General features: G+C 40.2%; 1 protein-coding gene across 2 annotated transcripts; it reads right to left on the reverse strand.

Annotated features, from left to right (window-relative positions):
* Positions 1-1,053: 1,053 nt before the first annotated feature.
* On the reverse strand, positions 1,054-20,037 carry LOC149302307 (endothelin-converting enzyme 2-like). 2 transcript variants are annotated; one of them, XM_089482376.1, is made up of 19 exons: positions 19,999-20,037; positions 13,308-13,394; positions 12,958-13,102; positions 12,297-12,512; positions 11,612-11,736; positions 9,927-10,073; positions 9,672-9,737; positions 9,377-9,565; positions 6,744-6,886; positions 6,293-6,407; positions 5,932-6,042; positions 5,708-5,806; positions 4,937-5,014; positions 3,356-3,459; positions 2,590-2,700; positions 2,228-2,295; positions 1,579-1,769; positions 1,344-1,439; positions 1,054-1,230 (listed from the first exon to the last, which is right to left on the reverse strand). In XM_089482376.1, the coding sequence occupies exons 1-19, from the start codon at positions 20,029-20,031 to the stop codon at positions 1,054-1,056; spliced, it is 2,301 nt and encodes a 766-aa protein (XP_089338502.1). In that variant the 5' UTR covers positions 20,032-20,037. The 2 variants fall into 2 exon arrangements, with proteins under 2 accessions (XP_089338502.1, XP_089338501.1); XM_089482375.1 differs by lacking the exon at positions 13,308-13,394 and having other exon boundaries at positions 19,999-20,031.
* Positions 20,038-21,008: the final 971 nt, after the last annotated feature.

The raw sequence follows: 21,008 nt of genomic DNA on the forward strand, positions 1-21,008 counted from the left end.
TGCACATCTGGATGGCATTAAAGACAGTCGATTTCACAAAATGGTTACAGGGTGTTTAGGTTCAGCAAGGCAGAACCCTGCGTGATGTCTCAGAAACATGATGCCCGCATGATATGTGTTCCAAACAGTGCAAAGGAAGCATGTGGGGGTAATTAGACCCCTCCCAAAGCAGGGACCCCCATGACAGCAGACGGTCAGGAGTGTGGTGTTATAAAACTAACAATGCACAAAGGCAGTGTCAGCGACACATTGTTTACTTACCAGCATTCACACAACATCCTCCACCAGTCAAGAATCTACTCAAAGTACATCATTCACACACCTCGAATTAATTTAAACTCACATAGTAACCTCTGGTTATTAGCATGCATACAAAATACAGTCTCTAACAACCTAGTTAATACTTCATCACCCAAGATTTGCTCGTACAATATATCTCATACTGTTACTTTCACACATTGTTTACTGATCATGGTTTGTGCTGGCAGTACCATTAAGTCATTTGGTGCAACACATGTAAGGACAACTGTAGTAACAGAGTACTCATTCACTGACCCTGATTTAGACGCACACATACATACGATTCAGTGCTACCATGCTCTCGTATCAGCAGTGACTCGCTGATTCACTAAGCAGTGATGCATTACAGATCTAGCATGTTTCTATGTAGCTAAGTCACTAACAACGCAGAGTTGCATTTAATAAATAGAAAGTTATTCTTTCCAAATGATCACTGCTTTCTGAATAAGATACTATACTGTTTGCACATCAGCATCAGATGACTTGCAGAGTTACACAACTTGTCTGCTAACAATTCTTTTTTTACACACCTTTGCACACAAAGCATTCTTGTGTTACAAGATATGAATCCCAACTCTATCCTGCCCCAGCTACAACTGAAAATCATACAGATAATGGCATCTACACAGAAGTACTCAGCTTCCTTTGCTACCCGATTCTCTCACTAACACCCTTAAACATCCAAATACATACATACGTACAAGGCATCTATTACATGTTAACACGCACACAGCCTTGCTCCCACACATTGCCTCACCACACATCACAGTGTTTTCCAGGGTTCATGGGGGTCCCAGAGGGGCAGTTGAAATGTTCAGCAAAGTCCTTTGAGTTTGACAGAGTCCCAATGACCCTGAATTTGGCTGGACTGTGGGGGTCTGTGACCAGTCCTTCATGGGAACTCTCAGGTGTGCGTACAGAACACCAAACCTGCGTAGAAGAGTGAAGTAAATAAGCATTGGCAAATTAGGCATTCTAGGAGTAGTAGGCTGAGTACATCTGACTATACACAGTTGCTCTTATGGAGACTTGTTGAAGCTTACCTGTGCAAATCCCACAAAGAACAGCTGGTGGTTGGTCATCCCAACTCCTGGCAACCGCTTTTCCTCCCCATATTTCTGCAGCCAAGATTTATAGGCCTAAAACAAGAGGAGCACATAGTTGAACCGGTGTATAAGATTGTGCTCTCAGACTCATGCAAATCCAAGACTCATAAATCCAAGGACTAGTGTCCCATGAATGGTCAACTGTACAACCATTGTCTCTGCTGGCGCTCACATGATATGCTGCCTTCAGGCCCCCATTGTCTGCGATGTTTTCTCCCAGGGTTTGACGACCATTCACTTTCTCCCCATTCACAGTGTAAGAGTTGTACTGACCAACCATACACTCAGTGCGGTTTTTAAATGCTTCAAGGGATGAATTCTGCCACCAGGGACGCAGATTTCCATCCTCATCATATTCCCGACCTAGATAGAGTGGAAGAAAGGATTGTTAAAGTGGTTTATGCTGAACCTTAAACAAAATGCCTCAATCAAGCAAGACTTTTCACATGGGTGCGCTTAATTATGCTTTGGCCAATCCATATAACCAAAACCTCTCATTTATATTATGTTTATATATTTGTTGCCAACTTTATTAGGGTGAGAAGCGCAGACAGTTTTTGTATACAGCTATATGTATGCTTATCACAGCTCTTGTATCTTTGGCCAACTTATCTTTCTGCAGACTCCTGTATAAACTTCAAGCTAATGCCAACACATCTTTCTATACATAGTATTCAGGAAACTACAGTTAATGCGCTATACTCACTTAACAAGCATGGCTTAACATTTTTTATAATAGTGACTATCTTTTCCTTGTACCAGTGCAGGGTTTATACGCAACACGGTATCGGTAAGTCTGCCTTTATTATTTTGTTACGTACCCTGATCATCAAAGGCATGTGTCAGCTCATGGCCCATCACCACCCCAATACCTCCAAAATTCAGAGCTCTGTGGAAGAAACGGGAATGCAGAGATTTAACCCATGTGAATAAAAAAAAGAAAGCAAATCAACCCAATCAAAGACAGAAGAATCTAAAATATAGTGGGGGGGAAAAAGAACATTACAGTAAGCGATTCTATGCAACTATGTATTGATATGCACAAAAGTATCCAAATATTAAACAAAAATATCCAAAATAGTAGTATTTTCTCTTTGCCATGTATAATTTCTGTCAACGTTATTTAAAAGGACAAAAGAAAAATGTTCAATATTTTGAAAATTTGGAGGTAGGTTGTGCTTACTTTGGGTGTGTAGGGGCATAAAACGGAGCCTGAAGAATTCCTGCTGGGAATACGATTTCATTCTTGTTTGGTAGATAGTAGGCATTAACAGTTTGAGGTGTCATACTCCACCTGCAAAGAGAGATTTGTAAATGGCGTTGTAATTATAAACTATATATAGTTTATATATATATAGTCTATAGTAATATTGGCTACGTGAGTATATTGGCACAAGAAGATAGTAGCATGTATCTTGTTTAAATGTCTCCTCACCACTTAAATCAGTATATACAAGTATTTCCAATGTCTCTATGATCCCTGTTGGCTATGTCACATTCATTCTGTCCCACTCACTGTGTGAACACACTTCCCCGTCTCCAAGAACACATCCCCTAACTTACTTGTGCTGCGATTACAAGCCACACGAGGTATCTAGCTTGACAGATGTACTAAAAATAGTTTTACTAAATACACACGTGTGTATTGAGCATGCGGACAGTAGGGGAGCTAGGTGTTGTGCTTTATAATTACCTGCTCATGTACAGAATTTAAAGGGACTGACAATGGATGTTTGCATAACACTAACCAACCTCAGGCCTATGTCTTATTAGCGTATCTTAATAGCTATTGTGTCATTGGCACGGAAGGATGCTGGTGGGTTTCAATCCTGAACCCTGGCACTGGGGGAAGTGCAAATGAGCCACCGAAGCCTGTGCATGCACATATCTATTGCTTATACTCATGTATGCCTACGTGTACGTATCTGTGTGTACCCCTCCCTGCTTACTGCTCTCGGTTTGGAGGTTTCCTCAGCTGCTCCGCCATCAACTTTGCTGAGAAGTTATAAAAATTCAACATATTCTGAAAGAATGAGTCCTCGGACACCTCAAACTGTGGAAAGAAGCATAATTCTCTTTAAGGATCAGTTGAAGCAATGGAAACAAAGGGCAATGGAACTAGGAACATTGTTATTGTTTCATGATTTATAAAGCTCCATCATATGTACAATAGGGGAATGGTAAGGCTAACAACAAAGTACCCTGATATACGCAGAGGAAATGAAAACTCTAAATGTGTCACTTCTCTCTTAAACCTCCAAAAGCTCAACCTGCACAATAATGTATTATAATTAATAATTGAATACTATAATCTCTTGTGAGATCTGCCACACAACCTTAATAGCTAAAGTAATGTTATTTTGGTTATTTTTACTAACCCATCAATATAAGAAATAATACATCTGGGTGCATCTGTCAAATATGGGTACAATGAATGCAAAAGCTGCAACCCTATCTAATACACTAACGCATAACAAGCATAATAGAAGGGGGAAAACTCAGATCACAATATTCAGGGTAGGGTCCACAATGCATGGTCAGCAGACAACACAAAACAAAACAGCATAGAAGATGAGTCAATTACAAAGACAAAGGACCAGAACAAGACAGACGGGATCCAGGCTATAAAGGACAGAGAGTGCAGCTGGATCCAAGACATGACCGAATTTCCAGAGAACTAGATGATGTAAGTACTACTCAAGAGTATGAGGAAAGGAGAAAAGTCAACTGGGGTCCAAGACATACTGTATGAAGCTACACAGGGCAGGGTTGAGCCACCAGCTTTATGTAGCTAGTAGCTCCTCAAATCTAGACAGGGAAGGGAAACAAAGGCAACGCATCACAGGGACATACTGTAGGGGAACTAAAGAAGGGCAAGCAATAGAACTAAAATACAACAACAATACTAAAACACATAATGTTACAAACAGGGCCAGCCCAAGACATAATGCCGCCTGGAGCAAAGTTTAAAATGACGCCCCCCCCCTGCTGCCGACGCCAGGGGTCATTATCTACCCTTCCTCTGCCTCCCTATTATCTACCCTACCCCCCCCCTTTGTACTTCACTTACCTTCCAGCAGTCCTGGGACGAGAGTCTCCCTGCTCTGCCACAGTGCGCGCTGCTTTACTGCTGAGCGCCGGAAATGACGTCACAGAGGCTCACAGAGGAGAGAGAGGGGCGCCGAGCAGGTACTGAAAACTTGATAAGCGAAAACCACTCGGCACCCCTCCCTCTCCTCCGCTTAAAAAAAAAAAAAAAAAAAAAAAAGGCGATTGAGGCAGCAAAGTGCTGCCTGGGGCAATTGCCCCACTCTGCTCCATGGTAGGGCCGGCCCTGGTTACAAAATAACTAAAACACAAAATGTCTAGACAAAATCAATGGCAGCAACTCAATGAGCAGGAAAACTCGGCTCACTACAAAGACTAAGAAATAGGTCAAAGCCACAACCTAGAAACAACTATAAGCTTCACAGCAAAATCTGATTGTGGTCCTACTGTGCAAGGATTATATTATGTCTTGCAGCACTTACCCCATCATATACTTCATCCAGTTCTTTAGAGTCCAGAATAAATTCAGGGAACCCAATCATATTATATATGGCATCCGCCTTAGGAAGAAATGACAGAATATTTTCCTTTAAAGAAAACTTAATAACTTGCTGAAGCAGAAGCTGATATGTGATTTAAGTAAATGTTTCATATCAAGAGGGTGAAAATTGGAACAGCCTTCCAGCGGAGATGGTAGAGGTTAATACAGTGAAAAGGGCCCTTCCAACCTGGACCTGTCTAAACAATTTTTAACCGGCACGGAGATAGAAAGTCACGTGACATCACGTGACCCCGTAGTGAAATCAAGGCTGCTAGTATAGCAGGATAAAAGCTGCAGGACAAGTAAGGAAGTAATGATGGCACAGGCAGGCTGCTTGGTGGCACTGATAAGATTATTGGGGCAAAAGGGGCACTAACAAGCTGTTTGGGGGCAAATTATGTACTCACAAGCTGTGTGGGTCCAAAGGTGGCAGTGTGGGTGTCTACTATTTAATACTAAAGACACTGCATAGCAGAGTAATACTGTTACAATGAGAATTTATACAATCCTGAAAAACAAATCCCACAGAAGGTTCTGCATGAATGTGGCAAATTTACTGGGTTACCATATCAGCCATCTTCTTTAAGTGTCCTGGAAAAACAGCCCTTGTGGTTACCCTTCTATGTGCTCCTATGATTGTGCTAGATCAACTACATGTAGGTAGCAATATGTATATGTAGTAGTCTGTTGTATATATGGTGCTGAAAGAGACCTTGTCTTTTGCGGCCCTCTTTGTTTTCTCATCCATCCATGTAAGACTTTCCAATGTCACTTCGAATGCTGCTCGTATCTCTCCAATCATCTGCTCAGCCTGAGATAAGACAGCAAGTACAGGTCACTACAAAATCCACAGTGTTTCCATGCTGTTTAAAATTATTATATTATTACTGCAGTTATGAAATCCTACTATGTCCCATCACTAAACAAAAAACTCACAATACTTTTACTGTTCTTGTCAAAAGTGGATTTCACAAAGAGAGATCCAAGTGCAAATCCAAGAGTGTCATCTGTGTTAGAAAGGCAGGTCTGCCAACGGGGTGTGCAGGACTGCAAAAGAAGGAACACATATGTGCACATGTGTGAGAGTACAAGCAGGAGACGGGTAGGAAGTGAAGGAGGGGAAAGTCTGGAAAGGAGGAATGGAGAGATAAAGAAGGTGGAAAGGATCAAAAAAGGTCACGCAAATGGTCAGGAAAGAAACATCAGAAATGATGGACAGGGAATCAAGGAGAAAAAAATGAGATAGCAAACAAAAAGATTAGCGGACAGACACACACACATGCTATCTGCTCATTACCTTCTTGGCTCCATACAGTGATTCAAGAAGCTTGTCCTGAGATTTCTCAAAACGAGAGTCCAGACTGGTAGACATCTTCTGGACCAGGTTCCAAATCAAGTAATTGTTTAGAATCCTGAGGACATAGATACAGTATGTTAATGTGAATACTAATGGACGGGGCATGGAAAAAGAAACAGAACAAATGAGAATAATTACTACTAATATTATCTCCTGCCTAAGGCAATGGTATAAATATAATAATCATGACTAGGGATGATGCAATGTACAGAATAGTTAAGTACCAAGGTACAGTAGCACAACACGGTTTTTATTGTATCATAACGTCCATATTGTATCTATTTGTATCTCAGTACTGCCTTACTGTTCAGATATAATCTAATTTCTGTAACCATAGCATATGTAACCTATATCATCAAAGTACATTCTTAGAAGAGTTGTGTTGACTTACATGGGGTCGGTGTTGTTTACCAGTTCAGACACTTGCTGCAAATACTCTTTCCCATATACCACCACAGGCTCTGTGTCATTTATCTCCAGAGGGGAGAGTGCAAAACCCAAATAATCCATCCAGTCAAATGCAGGAGCCAATTTCTGCCAAGAAATAAGGCAGCAAAAGATAAGCAGGAGTAAGTCTAACAAGCTGTTAAAGACAGATATAGCTTAATTACATCTCCTCTCGTTTGAACCAGGTTGTCCCCAAAGCAGCCTTCATTAAGTCTACTTTAAACATGGTAACTTTAGACTCTTCTAATGAATACAACCTGCTGGAAGAAAAAGAGTGACAGGCCTACTTCTGAACAGCAGTCAGAGGTAATGGAAAATCACAAAATCATCTAGACTTTATCCAAAAAGACCTGGTGGTTGACTTTATGTTGCCCTGAGAACTCGGGAGCTCACTTTGAACCTGCAGTCCAACATACAAAATTGGTACTGCCTTCTAGGTTAATGAGATATGGTCCCATATTACCCTAGATTGACATTCAAGCCTGCACGTTTAGTCTATACTGTATTCCGGGTTAATGGACTAAGTTTCCATGTTACCTTAGCTTATGCTGCAGACCCAACATTAAAGGTTCCAAAAGCAGCAATTCATTGAAACCAATTAGGGCAGTGTCTACTAGGGGTACTATTCAGAATTATGATAGATACCCATGCATACCCTTATCAGCAAACACAAATATTAAGTAGATATTTAATCTGCTTGTTTTTGCAAAAATACATTAGTGTGTCAGACAGCTAGAAAGACCTTTTGTTTCTTTGTAGACATATCCATCTATGCTATTATAGGGCACTACAATGAATACAATAAATGTCATTACTGATGCTCTGCTTGCCTTACTTGGGTTGTTCTTTAAAAACTTTCATGCAAGTTCTCTTTCTGTTTTGAGCAGCCATCAAGCTTAATGATAAAACTACCAAAATAAAATTGACGCAAGCACACAGCATTTGTGACAATGTTCGGCTGGATATTAATATCTCATGTGCGAAATCACTTATGGTGAAATGCTTTTAGAATCTCATACAGTTGTGTAAGTATAATATCTCTAGAACAGCATGTGACTTATTTGTTATGTTCAAAAGAACACTACAGCTGAAGGTAGAAGACGAACCTGCTGCTGGTCCATTGAAGCTGGTGCCGTACTTCAATATATCATAGTGTTATGACTAAAGTCTTTACATAAAGATATGTTCACATAAGGAATACTGAGACAAAACACAGCAGGAGGTATATCTCCAAATGCCAAATTAGATCATAAAAGCATTACTTTGCCTAAAAATAGATACCTGCTCCTAATAGTCTGTCATATGACAATGAATAGACTCCTTAACCAAAGTTTTGAAAATAACCCTGCATGGATTTTGGAATCAAGGCCAACTAGTTCTGGCCATAAAACATACACATTGTATGACTGATACTAGTATGTGACAATGTTTGTTAAATGGACACTATATTCACTTTAACACATACGATAGCTGAGTGGTCCCTTTTAATTTTCCTTGGTCCACCCTGCAAATGCATCGGGGGGATTCTGCAGAACCTTCACACGTATGCATTTGTCCTTTTATCACCCCCAACTATTTTCTGTGCAGGAAATGCATTCTGCCAAACACATCCCCTTGCACATGATACACTTACCATTAGTTTGCTCCAACACTGCTTCGACAAATGCTGCAGGTGGGGGTCTGCTCAGACCCTGTGCACGTGTGGGGAAAGCTCCTTCATTGACTTCAACTGGAGCACTTACCTGCCACTGACTGTCCAAGAGGCCAGTCACTGGCAAGAATCGTAGGAACACGGAGGAGGAGGGCAGCTACAGGGTAAGGTCCTTTTTGTTTGAAGAACACATAAGATAATATGCATAAAGAAGAGACCTAGATAGTTTCAAAGGTTTGAAAAGGACTATACCTCAATTAGCCGATAAAGCTTTTTCAAATTTTATCTTTGTCTTTCTATGGCTAACATGCTAGGGAAGGCTGGCACCTTCTTCCCGGAGCACCTCCTCAAAGGGGCGGAGCCTTTGCACCCTTTCCCCATGAGGAGCACTGTGGCGCCGCCCTTTTGCGGAAGTAGTCAGAGAGTCCAGAATAATGCAGACAGGTTCACGGAGAAATGCTTTCTTTTCTCTGTGAATCAGTCTGGCCTCTTGAAGTACTTCTTCTCCGCCCTTTTGAGGAGGTGCTCCAGGAGGCCTGGTTAACAGAGCTGAACAAAAAGAGGCAAGAGAAGAAGAGCTGCTTAAAAGGAGACAGGGAAACGTAAGCAGTCAGAAAAAAAGGCTGAGAGACATTTAGAGACCATGAAAGATTGTGAGAGAGAGCGTAAGACAGAGTGAATAAGAGTGCATCAGGGATATTCTTGCGTGCGTCAGGGAGGCAGGAGAAACAACTGCATTTCTAGGAGACTAGGGATCTCAGATACACATATGAATTGTTGCTTGTGTGGGCCTGTGGACATTTAGCTGTTAAAACATAGTGGAAGACTGTGCTGCTCCAAGACCCCTATAATCCCTTCTCCTACAATCAATTCCTCCTCCTCCCATCTTCAGGCCCGGGACCCTGACACATTTGCATGTCATTCACCTGAAGCTCGCTCATAGTCATGCGATTATAGATCTTCTCCTCATCTCTCCGTTCATCCTGTGGAACTGTCAGGTTTGCCAGCTGAGTCTCTAAGTCTAGAATCTGCTCCATCTGCAACTCCACGGATTCGGGAGTACCCCCAAGGAGCATTCCTATATCCACCATATATTGCTGGTAGGCAGCTAGCACCTGGGACACACCAAATGAACACAAAACTCATAAAGTGATAAACACACATAGTGACATACCCTTACATATATACACGCAGGCATGCATCCGTACACCCATCTCTCACCTTTCCATTAGCTGTTTTGTTAATGTAATAATCTCTAGATGGAAGGAAAAGTCCAGACTGATCCACCTAAAAAGTTGTGGGGAAAAAAGATAACACAGATGCGCAGTTAGTTCATTTTCCTGTGTGCCTCATTTAAATACCATCCCAGTTTGTCCCCAAACTCATAGCTCTCCTTTTTCTATACATACCCTGTCTATAATACAGACTAATAAATAGATACGTTTATTATGTTGTCCCCATCTTCATTACAGGTACCTGGATGATGTTGCTGTTGGAGCTTTTGGAGTCTGCGCTTACAAACACACTGAAAAATGGGGTTGCTCTGTAGGTCCCTGAGACAGTCTTCAGCACCGACATGAAGTTATCCCCCCGCCAGTTGCCTGAGATGTTCCATCCTCCAACCTTGGAAAATATAGGGGACACAGAAATAGTATGTATGAGCACCGTTGCATATCATTCCAAGACTGTGCTAATAATTCTATGTGCGGAAGGACCGTGGAAAAAAACCCAAAAAACCTTTTATAGCTAAACGCAGCTGACCCAGTTTCTGATTTAAGCAATAAATACAAAATTCCACATATAGTCACTGGGGTATAAAGCAGCCACTAGATCGTTTCCTCGTGCTTTGTTAAGTACTAGTGTTTATTGGGTATTACTTGGCTATACTGGGCTACGTGGGAGAGCATTTCCCTGTCGTGTCATGTGTTAATGTATGTCATCCATTTCAATGTTATTGATAATTTTGCATTGAAATAGCACTAAGGAATTTGCTGATGTTCTATAAATAAGATAAAATTCAAAGACGATTATGAGAGGATGTGTCCCATTTCTACAATTTCCTCTGGAAATACTATAAATGCTGCCCGAGGCTGAGAGTAATTATCAGGTAGTCCAGGAAGATCCATTTATGAAGATGATGTCTAGAATGCTTGGTAGATTATCAGTAAATTATGATAAATCAAATATCATGTTGGGACATCTTAGAATGTGACACTGGTATATAGACTTAATCAAACAAGATCAATGTGGATTATTGGTGCTTTGATAAGAGTATACATTTAAAGTAAATAGTAGCCATACTGTAGCTATATAAAGGGTATGCTGCCTTTATTTTCATGACGTTGGTTAACTTGCACAGGAAGTGCTAATGTCTGTCCCGGGCAAACAAAGAACACGATAATTAAATCATGTTCTGCTATTATTTGTGCAGCATTTGTAGAGGAAGGGTAGTCTCTCTCCGTTTGGGTAGTTTACAGGGATTAACCCTTCTATGATGGCATTTTGCATCATATTCCTATAGTTTACAGTTGAACAGGTAGTTTGTGGAACATATTTTAAGGTCGTTGGAAATATATATTTACAAGATGGAATTAGGGTCTTTTACAAGGCTAGAATAGGGGATCCACAAATGAATGTACTCTAAGACAAATACATTATTGGAGTTTTTTAACATTTAAAGGGACAGCATTCTGCTAGACCCCATAAATATATCTTGTTTGTCCGAACCCACACTTTAAGAAATCCCTTTGCCACAAGGGAGATAAACTATGTTTTCCACAAAAAAAAAAAAAAATCAAATCAACCCTTTGTGATCCACTGTGATTTTAAAAAAGGTCCTCATCTATCAAAAGTACTCTTATATGTAGCCTTTGAAAAAGTATACAACATGTAGACTACAGTTTGAGGGAAAAAGTGCAGATAATAGTAAAAAGTAGAACTATAGGTTTTCTGGTTTTATCTGTACCGAGTATCTGTTAAATGCAGACAGACTAAAACAATGCCCAATGGTTCAATAATAACGATATACTACAATCGTGCATGTGCCAATACTAGGTAACACTAGGTGGGAAGTTGGGAACACTCTGAATTCTCTCTGATATCATGTGGAGTTAATGGGTGTATCCTCTGACATGCGATTGTAAATTATCTGCAGGTCTCACCTTCTTTATAAGGTCAGTAAGTGGCTTCTCTTTCAGTTCCTCTATTTTTTGTTCCCCCAGACAGGAGAGATAAAAACGCTGTGTCTTCATCTCTGCCTCGCTGCTAGAGTTAAAGGTGACATTTTCTGCAAAGAAATCAATTCATGTTATAATCTTTACTCGTGCAGATATGTTACTACATGGTTAGGATGTAATCTTTATGCATACACCTAGACTATTTACTACATAGGCTCCACCTATCACCAGGAAAAGCTAATCCCATTATAATGCTTCCGTGGGGGTCTCTATCGCCAGTAGAGGGAGAAGCAAGAAAAAGTAAAATTCTTGTTCTGCACCCAGAGACGGAGGATATAACCCACTTATGGAATCAAGAAAGTTTCTTTAAGAGAAAAATATCTTCCTATTAACCCCTTAATGACAAAGCCCGTACATGTATGGGCTCAAAATGCATTGTTTTCAATGGGTTTAAAGGAGTTAAAACTTCTTGTTGTCATCGTAGTCTGTATCATTATGCTGTTCACTTTCATTTCTTCCTGAATTAGCTATCTCTACCTTCTTTAGTTTTATTGGGTTCTCTACTCCAAAACAGGTTGCTTCTCACAGTTCTAGTCTCTGTTCCCATTAACATATCTTCTCATTTTATACTCATCTCCCCTTTGCACTTTCCACTCTTTCCCTATCTCACCCAGTATATGTTTCAGAACAGCCTGGTTCTGGTCCCAGATACTGTTGAATGTGTTCCATCTTGAACGTCCATCTGGCAGAGGGTTCCGCTTCATCCAGCCTCCACAAGAATACTGATAGAAGTCCTGACATGGATCCACCTCACGATCTAGTGAATCGAGAATACGGCCAGCCACAGAGACACAGGCCTCTGTCAGACATAGTGAGCGGGACCTGTCTGAGAGAGATAGAACACAAAGGGGATGGGTGGGGAATGATTATGAGGAAGAGAAAGACATTGTAAAGATAAGAGGGAGAAAGATAGTGAGGAAACAAAGGATAAAGAGAAGGGTAAACAGGAAAAAGAGAAAAGCAAGGAAAGGGTAAGTAGTACAGCAAAAAAGGGAAAGGAGACAAGATAAAATTCTTATTGAGAGAAAACGAAATTGAAAACCACTGGAATATGATAGTATAGAAAGATGTTCAAATCTATTTAGTGAATTGCATGACCTCATACACTACAAGCCAAAATGTTGCACAACGTAATGACGACAATCTGTCAGCGAGCAGCAATGACAGTCCAAATAACCGACGAAGAACAACAGAAAGAGGAAGTGTATGTTAAAAGGGAGAGGTCAGAAAAAAAGGTATGGATTACAAAGGTTATATGGCATCTATAGTACCTGTCATCTGCTGCACCCCCAAAGCGATGAGACTTCCTAGAAGAAGCACCCCCAGCACTGCACTCAGGACACCAAGAAGGACCTCTGGCTGTGACCTCCCTCCAAGCACACCAAGGATATGCCCTCTACCTTTCCGGAACCCAACCTGAGGTTGAAAGATGTATATTATGGATAAATAGAAAAAAAAGTCAGGGGAGATATGGAAATATACAGTATACATGGTGATATTTGATGATATTTAATTAATAACACATTCAACAAGATTATGTTCCTTATGTTTCTACCCCATGTAAAATGCAATCATAGATTATTATGTAATCCCTTTGCTATATTTTCTATTTCAGGCTTACCTCTATGGTGTCAGGAGACGAGGCCCCATCTCCTGCAGGGTCTGCAACATCATCATCATTAAAAGTGGCGCGCTTGTAGTCAGACATCTGGGAACCAAAACAAGGCTGAGAAACTGTACACTTAGACTATAAAGAATAGTTATTTATTTGATGGCTCCTTGCTTTGTAATTCTTCAAACTGGTGTTCTGCAATGAGGGTCGCACACCACTTGGCCTGGGTGCAGATATTAAATATTAAAGTAATTATATAATTAATTTTAAATATATAATGGAATAAAACCAAGTTTGTTTTTTTAGAATGGTTCAAGTTGTGGCGTGGAATTTCTCCATTAAATTATACATTATGTTGACAGCTCAGTCCTTCTTGCTGGAGAAACCTGCCCGTTTTGGCCCTTTATAATGAATAGTGAAGCAAGGGAGTTGAAATTACAACACTTCTGTAAACTTCTCTGCCCACTCTTTCTTAGTGAATAAACCCCTAATCAAAGTTAAAAATGCTGCTGATTCTAGCATCCCATAAAGCAGAGGAGCGGTGTATATTTACAGGTTGCAAAGATTAAAAGATTATATACGTGCATTTAGTGTTCTGAATTGTAAATTGTAGCATTTGGGAAAGCACTTTGTTAAGTGTTAAGTCCAACAGTAGGAATAGAGTAGATAAGGAAAAGAGTGAATGTAAGGAAATTGAACCAATAAGTGCTTCCGAGTATAAGTAGACTGGTAAGCACACCCAACCACCTTTCCTAAATGTAGTATTGTTATACTTAAGGGTACAAAGATGTCAACATGATAATATTCTAAGTGTTTTAAGACTACAATGGTATTTATGTCAACTTCCTTGGTATGTTTTGTTCTCTTGAAAACCCAAATAAATAAATGTTATCAGTGTTTTTCAATAAATTCCTGGACCATGAAAGAGAAATATACAAAAAATCGGGCAAGAGAAAACTCAAATAGTGGGTTGAAAGGAAACAGGACGCACTTAATGTAGGGCCACACTCAAAAGAAAGATTAGCCCTTGAGCTTTAAGACCAGCAGCCGATAAATCACAGATGCATAGCTCCCAGCTCGAGCCAAACATGTGGCCATACATTACATATCGACATCAGCTGCCTTTATTAGGTGTGTGCCCAGAATAAGGGCATTTGCCAGGAGTGCTTGGCAGCCAGCCTCAGTGCCGATGAACACATACGAATCTTTAGTTGAAAAGCAACACTGATGTTCTTGAACTGTCGAGATATCCGCATGGCGATACGTATCTGCAAATGAGCAGTGAACATCAAATGTGCTACTACTACTCTACACTAGGGGTTGGACGCCACTAACACAAGAAATTTATTAGTTACACAAACTAGCAACATAATACATAGGTTTAATATATTGTATAAAGAATATTACATCTGTACAACAAACTGTTATGCACTGTGTGTTGACACCTTTCTATCAGAACCAGCATTAACATTATTTTAATCTTCTGTTGGATTTGACCACACGGGCCAGCCTTCTCCCCCCAACGTGCATCAATGAGCCTTGGCCACCCATGACCCTGTTGCTGGTTCACCTCTTTTCCTTCCATGGACCACTTTTGATAGGTACCGACCACCGCAGACCGGGAACACCCAACAAGAGCTGCAATTTTTGAGATGTTCTGACCCATTCGTCAAGCCATCACAATTTGGGCCTTGTCAAGTCGCTCAAATCCTTACGCTTGAACATTTTTCCTGCTTCTAACAAATCAAGTTTGTGGATGAAATGTTCACTTGCTGCCTAACATATCCCATCCACTGACAGGTGCCATGATAACAAGATTATCTATGTTACTCACTTCACCTGTCAGTGGTAATAATGTTATGGCTGATTAAGCGCTGCATACATTTTTGGCGCTATATAAATAAAAGATTTTATATATATATAAATATATTGCATGTCTCATACAAAGACCCGGCCTCTTAAACCAGTGATGCATGTCCCGTGTATCAATGACTGGTTACAATATAGCGCTCTACAATGGTAGCGTACTTCCAGTGACATCTCCTGGCCAAGGCCAACTAGTCTGTGCTGCAAAACCAGGGAGGGGTAGAGGCTCTTAATGCAGTATGTGGCGGGGATGGGAGGCTGAGTATGCTGTGTGCCCTGGGGGAAGGAGGCTGAGTATGTTGTCAGCGGCTTAGTGGTACAGGAGGCTGGCGATAATGTTTGAGGTGGGGAGGGAGGCTTAAGATGATGTGCAAGGTGGGGGCAGGTTGAGACTGCCAAATAGTGTTGTCTGTGGTATGTAGGGTGGGTTGGGGAGGTAAATGAAGATAAGAGGAAGATCTGGAGAAAAAGAGGCAGAAGAAAAAAGAGGGATGGAGGTGGGAAGTAAAGAGAGGGGAGACAGATGAAGAGAAGGGAGAAAGACAATAGAGAGCGATGAGAAGGAGGAAAAAAGAAAGAGAGGGAGACAAAGAAAGGGGGTGGGAGAGAACAAAATATACATAAAAAAGAATGAGAGGGAGAGAGAAGGAAGAGAGAGAAGGGATATATGAAAGAAAATGCGAGAAGAAAGCAAGAGAGATAAAAGATATAGAAAGAATGAGAAGGGGGAGATCACAAAGCATGGTAGAGAGATGGGAGGAAGAAAGAGGGAGACAAAAAGAGGTAGAAAAGAGAGAGGAGGTAAAAATGATAGGTAAAGAGCGCAAAGAGGGGAGAGATAAGAGAGAAATAGGATGAGGTGAAGAAATAGAAAGAGCGACAGAGGAAAGATGTGACTGAAAGAGATGAAAGGGATACAAAGAAAAAATTGCAGATCATTTTTTATGATGGGCATATACATAAGTAAATTCCATGATCACGCTAAAGTAACAAACGATAGATAGAAAATGTACATGCTAACATGTATGCCAAATGTTTTATGGATGAGTGTGATGGGAGCTGTAGACCAGAAAAGCTTGTCATTTCATTTTTTTCTTTAATGAGGGGAAGGTTTTCAGTGTGGGTGGCACCTGTAATGTCACAATCCCTGATCCCTGCACATTAGCATTTTTAAAACGCTTTTTCAGTTTCTATGGAAACTGTTTATGAGTGCCTGCTTTTGTGTCACAAGGCAATTAGTATTCTCTGAAAAAGAATGAATGAGGCAAAAGTTTGAACAATTTCTGGGAAAGGTCTTGGGCATTCATCTCTACTAGGAATTATTTTTCTAACAATACATTTAGTTATAAAAGTGTTAAATTTAACAGATTAAGTAGAACTATTAAGTACTGTTATTGCTCATATTTTGGTAATGAATCATCTCATGGGTCAGAGACAGCCCTAAAATGTAACCGCTTCTCATACCTAATAACGGTCACATTAAATCTGTCATGATATATGGAACGTCACAACTACCACGTGGTTCCTGGTGTAGGGGATTGTCTTGCAATTGAGGTTCCTGGAGAGAGGTCCAAAAATGAACCCCTTCTTTTACGTGACGTTCACGTTAAATCCATCATGACGTATAGAACGTCACAACTTAAAGCCACTTTTATACATGTTGCTACCAGCTGGCTCCTGTTGCATGGTTCTGTCTTGTAATTGAAGTGAATAGCGCTAACCCTGGCCATGTGATTGCTTCAATTAGCAAATCATATCAATCACAGCCTTCAGCCTCCTTCTCTCCCCGTCTTACTCTGATCGCCAGGCAGGAAGGGAGTGAGACATTTTATTTTTTCTCCTTTTCTTTGGTTAGCGGGGGGGGGGGTTGGCGGTTGGGTTAGGGGGAGGTTTGTTTTAGTGAGTAAAACATACCCTGTGAACTGATACTTATATAATAAATATAATATTATATATAAATAAGGTATCAGAAAAAAAAAGCCCTTTCCAATAGGGAAAAAAAATATGTGCATTTAATAAAACAGAGGATTCAACGGTGAACACAAAGCAACAGTGGTCACATTTTCTGGACATAATGTGCCTACATACCTAGGGTACAAAGGGGTTATTACTTTTTTATTTGATCAGCACATTCTATAGGGTTAATTTAGGACTATTAGTTAAGATAACACGTATAAGCCCGCGGAATGTGTCGGAATGTATCGGTTCATCTTAGTCTGCCAATTCTAGTTTTGTCATATCCTTTGAATATACTTATTAAGAGAAGTGCTGCGTAACTTGTTGGCGCTATATAAAATATCATAATAACACTTTCTTGTATCTCGTGTTTCCATTGCAGCATATGGGAGGATTGCTATTTGCAAAAGATGTATCATCTGCGATTGAATCCAATCCAACGCGTTAATATTTGTGCATATTAATCCAACAAGAAGTGCCTTTTCACAAATTCAAATAAACAACTGTCAAAGACCAAACCACATTTTTGGGGGCCACAGTTGTCTTTATATGTAAACGCCACGAATGTTATTGTCAGGAATATGCTAACAACATCTTTTAAATAAACTTAATTTATTTCAAAGCCAACAAAGCTTGTTTTCTTTCTGAAAGGCATTTAGTTCTTTTAGCATATTCCTTCTCTCTCTAGACTTTTAACCTAAAAGGGATGACGTGCTACATTGGGGAAACCCTCTTTGTGAACAGGTTGCCTTTGGGACAAGTGCCAGTTTTGTCTCGTGGAAAACAAAGAAAACGTGTAATAATGGACACATATAAAGTCAACTGAATCAAGAAGATTGGCAAAAAGCTGGGCTGAATCCAATAAGTAAATATAAAAAATACCAGGACTCTAACGTAAGAAGGTGTTATCATGCAGAAATGTAACCTAAAAATCCACACGTAGACCATATGTTGTGTTGGTCTGTGTTGTTGTATACCCTCTGAGACAGTATTTATCAAGCACAATGCATAAAGGAAAATATTATAAATGTCCTCACATTGTGTTAACTTTTCAGGATATTTAAATTGCTGCCTACCATAGGGGACTAAGTCAGAGAGGACTTGATGAACACCATCTAGATGTCACCTATAAAGCATGCCCTTCCATGCATTGATAGGACGCACATTATTAGCATTTCTTTTTTGAAGTCTAATGTGTTCTATGCTTATCAAAGGACTGGTGGCCTGTGTCACACTCTGGGCAGCAGAACGTCAATGGGCGCCAGGTTCCAGTATTGGTCTCATTTGTCTTTCGACATAGAAGAACCTATGCATTCATCCGCCGATGCACATCTGCCGTGCTTCAACTATAGGGAGAGATATGGTTGCTGAGGATCTTGCTGTACAAGCAAAGAAGACCAGACCTATGGGTTAGAAGATTCTGGTAGAGAAAAAGTTTTGTACGAGAACCTAAGAAAAATATGTAGGACTGGATTTAAGAAACATAAAGGTGTGCTTCCTCCACACCGATCAAACGAGAACCAGAGAAGAATCCTAAAGGAAATGTCATAGACGTCAGGTAGTCGTACCTCCAGAAATATTACTCCTGGCACCCAACTTTATGTTTTACATACAGCTGCATATGTCCAACTCTGACAGCAGGTTTATATTAACTTGAGTTTAAGATAAGTGCATATACATTTCAATAGTTTCTCATATTTCTATTTTTATTTATTGAATTTATATGCTGATAATATCTATATATTCTATTATAAGCAAACACTTTATAACATTTAAAAATTAATAGCAGCTATATCACATATATAAATAATGTATAAATAAGTAGATATATATATATATATATATTATTGCTGGCAGTCACAGTATATCAGAATAAATGTATATAACTATATGTTATAGTATATTGATCAGAAAACAAAACAGTACGTAACAGTGTGTATACATTATGGTAGCATATTACAGTAACTGTATCCCAGTTTGTGGGTCAATAATTTTACTCTGCTTTGTGTAAATATGAATACATTAAAACCTTATACTGAAACATTTGTTTTTATGACCAAACTATCTTTCTCAGGCTAAAACTGCAGCAATCATCCAACAATAGCTGGATAGCCACCTGTTTGCTTTGGCAGTCAAAAGGTAGGCTGAGAGTTATGGGAGTGGCAGTTCAGCGACATCTGGTGAGCTACCCATGCTTTGCAGTATGTATAAGTACCATCATGAATATAATATTGCGTGTGTATTACGTATCTAGCTGTATAAGATTTGTGTATATGTCGCACTTGCTGTGGTAGTACAAAATGCAGCACTACTGGTGTATAAAAGTGCACAGTTTCACGGTCTGAACACACATTTACAGATAAACAGTGAGGTTTGTGTATTAACATATGGTACACGAGGCATGCTGTAACACTCAGTATCCGTGTAAATGTGACAGTAGCTATATACAGCAGTGTATAGAACACACACACATATATATATATATATCTATATCTATATATATATATACACATAAGGTTTACTGTGGCTAGAATTCTGTATTAGTTCCTTCACATTACAGTGTATGTAACAGGAGGTATATAATGGTGGGAGTACCCATATTAATATGCATACTGTATATTATGAGGTACACATCAGCATATGCAACGCACACACTGTGACAGTCTCTATAGCGTGTGTGTATATATACGGTATATATATATATATATATATATATATATATAGCTGTGTGTGTATATATATCAGTGCATTGAGGTATCTTGGTGTGAATGGGATCAGAGTCATTGTAAGGAGGTCTATCTCCTACTGTTGATAGGTAAATGTCAGCTTTGTGTAATGTATACATTACTGTGTACGGTGGGCTCGTTCTGTCACTCACGCTGTTGCTCAGGTTCTGGAGTGCAACGTTCATCCTGGTGATGATGGAGAAGCCTCTACAGGAGATCTAGAGCCATGCGCAGGAGTCCAGGGACACAGCGCCCGCTGCCCATCCCCTGCTCACCCCACAGATCCTGGCCAGCCTTGGCAAACTGCCGGCAGATAAGGCCTGAGAGGGAGGGAGGGAGAGGCAGGGCGAAGGAGGGAGGGGGGTAAGGCTGGGGCTTCTAGCTGGGAATGTTCTGGTTACCATGACAAAACCTATTGCATCCTTCAACAGGAAGGACAGAAGAGCATCTGATGCTGCAGAGAGGGGGGAGAGAGGGGGGAAACACAATATGGATATTTAGTAAAGAAAAGAAGAGAGCGTGCTGAGATCGAGGGGACATACAACATGTGAAGAGGGGGGCTGGATCGGCAGAATGGCAGAGAGCTAGAGGGGGGGTGGAGAAGGGAGAGATGACAGGAGGATGAGGTTTTGTAGAGACGTGAAGTTTTCGATCTTCCAATGGATATAACAATCACTGCCTTCTCACTTTCACCCATTACAGCAAAGATCATGGTCAGGAAGGTGCTGGGCTGCTTCAGGAGCCGTATCGTGTCACCCTTTTCTGGATATTTCCTTCCTGCCCATAGACTAAAGATAAATAAACAAAAAAAGGAGACAGGGACCCATAAGGCTGAAATCCACAGAGTTTGCTGATTGTTTTAGCATATATACACTCATACACACGCACATACACACACCATTCAGCCTTTTGGAGGATTAATATTGCATTCACCCAGTATAAGTGTATCATTTTTTGATCACTTTACAGTCTATGTTTGCCACATTCTGTGTCCAGTGTAAAATTGTAAAAATCAGATGCCTTGGTCATGTTCTTAAGTCTGAACCTTTTAATTCTGCCTACAGAATGCATACATTCTTTAAGCGCTATAAAAGACTATACAGACCTACAGGTATACAGACCTAAAACAAAATTAAGACACAAAGTAACAGAGAATTCTGTG

This window comes from Sceloporus occidentalis, unplaced genomic scaffold (genome assembly GCF_023333645.1).
Source record: "Sceloporus occidentalis isolate IW3139 unplaced genomic scaffold, rSceOcc1.0.p SCAF_19, whole genome shotgun sequence".
Classification (NCBI taxonomy): Eukaryota; Metazoa; Chordata; class Lepidosauria; order Squamata; family Phrynosomatidae; genus Sceloporus; species Sceloporus occidentalis.